Here is a 7,729-nt window from a genome sequence, read left to right on the forward strand (position 1 = left end):
GAGGCACGACAGGCTGGCAGTTGAGCACCTCCACTAAATGTCTTCTGAGGATGTCAGCGAGCAGAGACCGGCGTGGATGACAGACGGGCCAGCTGGCGTATGAAACCAACTAACTCACTGTTAGGCGAACTAGGGTACACAAACAGAAGGCAACTCAGCAACCGAGCTGACAACACGTGCATCCAGCGGTCGTAGGGAAGAGAATGCTCGTTACTTTCAGCCGCGCTCGATGTGAGGACAATCTCAACCTTTAAACCGAGCTGTCTAGACCACCGCCGCCGCTATCGCAAGCATTGTAGCAGTTGTCGCCAGTGATAATGATCGCTCCATCATGATCTGGTAGAGTTTCGAGTTGCGAACATACAGTGATAATCCGCGTGTCCGGCGGTGACAGAGAATACAAATGATGGCTCCAAAGCTTCCCATTAATGAGCAATCACACGAGGGTCCAATAGTGACAGAAATAATCGATCAATCAATATTTTATTTCCTCAAAAATAGACAGAGACCAAGGACAGGAGCTCGTAAGCTTGACCGAGGTCCAGTCTCTTTTGTCAACTTGGAACTGCAGCAGAGAAACAGCAAAATAACATTTTCCTGCGAACAGAATGTAGAGAAACAAGAAAATAGAAAACATTAGGATAAAAGCGGTGCTATTTCATTTTCATTCATTTCATTTATTTATACTGTTAGCCCAGATCACGGGCTATAACAGGAGTGGATAAAGAGGTATAAAAAATAGCAAAAACGCAAACATTGAAACGGGCAAAAATTCGGTACATAAAGCGTTCACCACTTATACAAAAAATAAAACACTGGCATATATTTCATGTAGACAATAAAACATCATGCAGCTTATCTAAAAATTCCCTAAGTGATTGTGAGGTGACAACAGAGTTTGGTAGCATATTCCATTCCTTAATTGTTCTTGGGAAAAAACTAAATTTAAAGCAATCATTCTGCACTGTGGGCATTGGTATGTACAAGCTGTGACGATGGCTTGATATTTCTCCAGTTTTAATTTCAAAGTACTTTGAACGCTTTATTTTCAAGCTGCGGTTAATAATCTGAAAAAGAAACTTGAGCCTGTCACATTTGGTTCTAAAATCGAGCGCTTCCAAATCAGCACGTTTACACAAAGACGTTGGGGAATCAGAATTTCGGTACCTATTAAATATAAACCTAGCACCGAGACGCTGAATTCTTTCCAGCTTAGAGCAATTGAATGCAGTATGGGAGTCCCAAACAATTTTTCCATATTCGAGAATGGGCCTTATCAAGCTCTTAAAAACCAGACATTTGATTGAAGGGGTTGCACTATGCATATTTCGTCTGAGGCTCCAGAGTGCTTTTGAGGCCTTGGAACATGCATTATCTATGTGTGAATTCCAACGTAAGTCAGAAGCAAGTGTTAACCCAAGATATTTGTATTTATTGACCCTGGTTATTATTCTATCATTGATACTATAACTATAATCTGAGATAGTTTTATTTCTTGTAATGGTCATAAAAACTGTTTCATTTGGATTTAATACCATCTGCCACCTTTTGCACCATTCGCTGATTTTTTGCAAATTTAAATTTATTTCCACATGATCTTCCAGAGTACCAATTTGTTTATAAATGATGCAGTCGTCTGCATACAATCGGACCGGTACACTGAGTTCTTTAGGCAAGTCATTCATGAAAATCAAAAACAGGAGCGGGCCCAGGACGCTACCCTGCGGAACGCCGGAGTCTACTCGACTAATGCTGGATTTATGAGCATGAACTTGAACATACTATGCTCGACAGGAAAGATAGGACCTAAACCACTTAGTTATTGTTTCATTTTGAAATATACATCTGATTTTAAGTAACAGTTTAGGGTGCGAGACTTTATCAAACGCTTTTGCGAAATCTAAAAATACTATGTCTGTTTGCATGCGGGAATTAATTGGCATCGCTTTTTTACAATATTCTTAACACTAGAACAGGCATTGATAAAGATAAATATCTAAAAAAACCAACTTATGTATCTGCACGAACGGACCATTCCCGAAATGTGCGTGAATATGCATGTCGAATAAACTTATTTAAGAACAGCTTCTTCCCTAAAACAGTGCACGAGTGGAATGGTTTGCCTGCCGAAATTGTTTCCGGGACCCCTTCGTCTTTTATCCAGGATCTCAAAAATATTCTTTTTAATGGGTTTTAGCATTTCTTTTAACTTCTCATACCTGTGTTTCCATTACCATAATACAGTGTGATTAAGGGATGCAAATAGTGATGTTTCATGCTTTTAGATTTGCTGCTGAATTATATCTTCTGTGCACTTATATTGTTTTTTTCATTCCCCCTACACTAATGCCCGCAAGGGCCCTGTAGGTATGTAAATAAATAAATAAATAAAATAAATAAAACTTTATTGCCACAAGAGCTAGATTTGTCGCCGGCAGGCCGAGCCTAACTGTGTAAGTTTTGCAGTGTTGCTGTAGTGCCAGTTTTCATTGGCACGTGGCAATAAAAGTTTTAGTTATTAAAAATAAAACTCGATCAGTTACAGAGCTTTCCACAAAAACCGAATCATGTATAACTTTCTAATCATTAAATTTTCACTTTTTCTCTGACGTTCGGAAAGCTCCGTACGTTTGTAAAGCTACACAAAACGCGGCTGTGAAAAATCTACCGATTATTGCAGTAAGATATGAAAAATCGCAACTTACACTTGATGTAGAAAGTCGAGGTTGACAACCTGTGGCAAAAGTCCGTGGGAAAACAATCCGCTGTTATCGGGTCAGCCTGGAAATTAAGAGAGCATGCCAGTTTTTAAAGATTCTTTCACTACACTGCTCTCCCGTGGTTCTCAATAAATTTGCGGTGTTTCTTGGATGACAAAGGGCGCCGCTTCACAAATATATTCGAGCAGGAAATTTTTTAATGCGTTTTGCGGAAGCCGAGTTATATGCAGTTAGTTATATGCAGTCATATGCAATCAGCCTTTCCCTCTCCTCTCAACAATTTTCGCGCGTCAAACCGTTGGCGCTCCTCCGCCGGCCCCACCCACTCGCCCCTCTCCTATCTCCGCCTGCTGCCGCCTGCCGGCGCGCGCGGAGCGGCCGCGGCCGTGGTAGCTGCGTGACGTCAGAAAGAATTAGGCGCGGCGAACCAATGATAACATTCGGCAGCAGACGTCGTCGTATGCCAGGTTTCACTCGAAAGCGTGGCATCACGCGTTGCAGCGAGGTGGGAAAGCGCGAATTTTTAAAAAATGTCAAAAAATTTCTGTATTGTAAATGTATTATATGTAAATGTATGTACTGTAAAATGTAAATGTATTGTAAGTTTAAATGTATGTATGTAAATGTATTGCAAATTTCCGGTTCGATTTTGAGGCCTCGTGCGAGGCTTGAACGCTCGGTGGCCCGTACAGAGGTCAAAACGCTTCCCTATAACACGTTCTCTGCGTGTTTCTGGCTGAACACGCGATATCTAGCGATAACATTAGGTTAAAATGGTCTGGATGTAAGCATGTCCAGTTAAACTCGTAGGATTTCACCGTCATTTTTTGCCTTCCTGGTGGCAGCGCCTTTGGGAGCTGCGGAACACACAGTCCGGCTGTTCTAGACATGCGTTTTGCCCTCTGTACTCTACATAATGCAAACATTTTTAAGCCAAGCTCGAATACGCTGTTCTGTGACCCTTTAACGTTAAAGCGTTCAGCACAGGAAAGCAAAACGCCGAAGTATTGCTACGTCTGAAGGGCAGCTCTGGGGGTATTTCGAGATCATCATCAGCACCAGCCTTACTGCGCCCACTGCAGGACAAAGGCCTCTCCCATGTCTCTCCAAATAACTCTGTCCTTCGCCAGCTGCGGCCGCCCTATTCCCGCAGACTTCTTAACCTCGTACACCCACCTCACTTTCTGCCGCCCCCTGCTACGCTTGCGCTCTCTTGGAATCCACTCCATTACCCTTAAGGACCAGCGGTTATCTTGCCTTCGCATTACATGCCCTATTGAAGCCCACTTCTTCCTCTCGATTTCGACTAGGATGTCATCAGCCCGTTTTTGATCTGTGATCCAGGATTGGGAGCCATGCGACATTTCATTCCAGCGCAAATGGATTTTAGGATTTTGTGTTTCCGTGGCCGCAGCTCAGTTGATTTCTATACAGGCAGCATAGCATTTCCGACGTCACGAATATTCGACACACATTATTACTAACTCCGCTCTTTACTAACAAAATTTGGAGGCTTGTGTCATGTCGTCTCAGGTATTTCATGAAAGGACTCCTCGTTTTATTTCTACTTCAACAATTAAAAGCCCGTACGAGAGTTTTTCTACTAATGTTCGTGAAGTGATTGCTGCGTCACGCGAAGCATCGTCCTCGGCCACGGATCGGACTGGGTTTTGGTTTCGGTTTGCTGTTCTTGCTGCTTTAGAATGATTCCGCCTGGCACGTTGAAAAATGTCTCGCTGTGACAGAGAGAAGGGAGTCTAAGGAATGTGATGTGGCTATCGAGTAAATATGTTCAAAAAACCCCCAGATCGCCTGAAGGCTGTCCGAACGGTGCCTTGAGTCGAGACAAGCGTTTACATCGGTTTCTGAGAGCTGAGAAGCTCTGAAGACTGAATCCGTGCGGCGGAGCCCTCACCTCCAACCAGAAGTCTTTGAAAGGCGTCTTGATATTGAGAGAGCTCCTTCTCGATCGTGGAAAGTGGCACCGCAGAAGAAACGGGGACGACAGCGAAGAAGCATAGGCCCGATTACAGGAGCTGTTGCAACTAGTGCAGCTTTGTTCAGAGGCCTGGGAAAGCCGCCGGAAAGACAAAGCGTTTAAGAAGGAGTGATTGAAGTTGGCACTGTTTTCGTGCTAATGTAGCGCTGTGGAAGAGCAGAAGATCGTTGTCCACGTTTTCGTGTATAACACGCATATCAGTAAATGAAAGCCGAGCTATATTGAGCCTAATTGGTGGCTGGTAATATTGGAGTAATCACTCATTAGCATCCACTCCAGCTCAGTCACGCGGCTAAAAAGAAACCTGCACAGCTCTCAAAGAGCCATTGTTGGCGGCATAGTGGTTTGAATATCCGCCTGGTATGCGGGAGGTACGCCGTTCGAAGAAAATGAAAATTGTATTTGAGGAACGGAGAGGGAGAGAGAAAGGGAAACAGTCGGCGAGGCGATGGAGAGCGCGCGGCGACGGCGGCGGCCCCGGCGCGCCAGCTGCGCGTCGTGTGACGTCACCCGCTCCTAGCGCATGCGCAGCTTGGCTTTCCCAGAGCTCCGCGAAATGGCTCAGCGTCTAGCGTAGTGTTGCTTTCGCAACAATGTGCTGAAGGCAATACGCAGTAAGGAAGATCGACGGCAAGCGAATGGCTGAAAGGAAGACTGCTTCATTACCTTTATGACCTCGACTCGTTCATTGTTTTCAAGCACAAACGTTGCACACTTCTGCACTGTTACCAGAGGAAGACGCAAGTAGAAAGGCAGTGAAGATTCTTTGTGATATCGTCTTACAAAATGCTACCTTAAATTCCTGACAGAGCTGTGGCTGCAACCAAAGTGTTGCCTTCTGTCGGGTCGGTGACAGACCCCGATAAATTATTAGCACAAATCTGGCGCTATGTTCCAGAAGGCCTTTCTTAATCTCTCAAAAATAGCATGAATACCGTTCGCGCTATACGCTCTATATTCTAGGCGGTGATGTGATGACGTCTCAAAGAAGCTCACCGTTACGCAGTACCGCCCTTCTTGTAGCCGATCATACCGCAGAACGAGAGATGACTGCAAAAGAAATCGTTGGAAACATGTTTGTTGGAGGAAATGTAGATAGTATTGTGAAATTTACGTACCAATTCTTCTTGTAATAAAATTTCCTTTAATACTGATATCTACTGCAAGCTAAAGATATAAGTCAGTTTTTCACTAAAGATATATCAATAGCATATGCCTGAAATGTGGTTTATAGGAAATACAATATTTCAATGAAGTCCGACGTCCACACCCCCTGAATAAGTTGCAAAATTTGACTTCGTTACGTAGTCGAAAGCGTAACCGAAAGGGCATTTCTTTATTGAAGTCATGAGGCCACTTTGAACTCAATATTTTTGCAAAAAATTTGATTTAAAATTTTTTTGTCAAAATACTCTTTCATTGCTGGAAAAATTGCACGAAAGATTATTTTCTAGTTAACAATAATCCAAAGATACAGCCAAGGTTGCAACTTCGTGCTACTCTCGCGAAACCGAATCTAAAAGTTTCCAAGCAAAATAGTACACCAATTTTTTCAGCATTAGTTATTTTTGGAAGGTTAATTTTTAGAATAATATTTTTGTTTCCCTAATAACGCTCACAACAGGTACATACGACGTTTAGAGCACGCTGGCTATTTGTGTCTGCCTACCAACACTGAATTTTGGTTGGTACATTGCCTGTTGCCAGAGTCTCATTTAAACAACGGCAACGGAATGATGCTACACATCCTGAAGCACATTGGAGTAAAACCTGGTCTGCACACATTGAAAGACGAACAGTGCCTCTCGAAGTATTCCCATCGGTGTATCAATGAGACAAAAACCACGAGAAAATAAAAGGAAGCCCGACCAAAAGCAAGTAAAAGCACAACTAAGGAGCAACTGAGTTCCAGTTGTGGTGTATTGTAACCCTCGTGAACATTTCTTTATAGCATGCGCAGTTACTTCCAACCTTCTGCGTTCTTTTACTCGGAACTACCTTTTTTGCCGTTTACTTACACATTTTAGTAAACCACTTTTGAATTGAACTTTGTATGCATCTTTACTGTGTATCTAGCTGTGTAAGACTCATGAGCCACAATAGGTTAAAATTGCGCAATTATGAACATTTTATTCATTCATACACTACTGTCAGTACCAATTTAAAATTTTTCTTCTTTTCCCCACCCTTCATACTGTAATACACAAAAGGGCGCTTAAGAGGTTTCCATGGATGAACAAAAACAGGTTCTTCGACTGTGTTTCTCCAACGCATATATTAAGCGACTGCGACAAAATGCAAATCCTTAGCCATGGGCATAACCTAAGCTCATAGTAACTGCTCCATAAATCGGCACTGCTATCACCTTTGCCGGCATCCTCCTACACTTGTCACGAAGAGCACTGTAGAATTGTTTACTGAACACTCTGGTCTTGCTAGCTGCCCTCCTTTCTGCACCTGCTCAAAATGCTCCGGCACCACGCAAACATCCGAGATGCTTAAAAGACGAAATTTTTAAAAGCTGGTAATTTTCGGCCAAAAATGTCCGAAGGATGGCGATTCACCTCAGCGTAGATTCGCTGCCAGCTGACAAGCCGCGAAGCGTCCCCGCAGTCATCTCCGCTAGGCTCCCACAGGCTGACGTTGTAGAGCTTGAACTCGGGGAACAGTCCCAGCGTCAGCGTTTGTTCGTTCCCGCTCTTGTCGCTGGCGACTAGCGCCAGTATGACGGGAAATGCTGTAGTCAAAAAGTCTCTGTTCATCTTCAGACGTCCTGGCCTGAACAAGCTGCCAAGTGCAATCGCTGCTTCACTTAGCAGAAAATAGGCCTACAGTGCACACTGCTAAACGTCAGGGCCTGCGCAGTTGATTTGACTCCAGCCTGCCATTAACGAGCCATCGTGCACTAATGGGAAAGGTTTTCGTTCGTGCTTAACTCTCTTCGGCTCAAGTAGGCACAGTTCGCATTCGAAGAGAGAGGGATGAGAAGTCTCTGTCAGCGCAGATAAGA

General features: G+C 43.7%; 1 protein-coding gene across 2 annotated transcripts; it reads right to left on the minus strand.

Annotated features, from left to right (window-relative positions):
* Positions 1-467: 467 nt before the first annotated feature.
* On the minus strand, positions 468-7,519 carry LOC149325149 (uncharacterized). Of its 2 annotated transcripts, none has more exons than XM_089563138.1 (4): positions 7,284-7,519; positions 5,716-5,769; positions 2,706-2,781; positions 468-565 (listed from the first exon to the last, which is right to left on the minus strand). In XM_089563138.1, the coding sequence occupies exons 1-4, from the start codon at positions 7,479-7,481 to the stop codon at positions 555-557; spliced, it is 339 nt and encodes a 112-aa protein (XP_089419264.1). In that variant the 5' UTR covers positions 7,482-7,519; the 3' UTR covers positions 468-554. The 2 variants fall into 2 exon arrangements, with proteins under 2 accessions (XP_089419264.1, XP_089419265.1); XM_089563139.1 differs by having other exon boundaries at positions 468-597.
* Between the last annotated feature and the right edge of the window lie 210 nt (positions 7,520-7,729).

This window comes from Amblyomma mixtum, chromosome 10 (genome assembly GCF_055824585.1).
Source record: "Amblyomma mixtum isolate Tamu chromosome 10, ASM5582458v1, whole genome shotgun sequence".
Lineage (NCBI taxonomy): Eukaryota > Metazoa > Arthropoda > Arachnida > Ixodida > Ixodidae > Amblyomma > Amblyomma mixtum.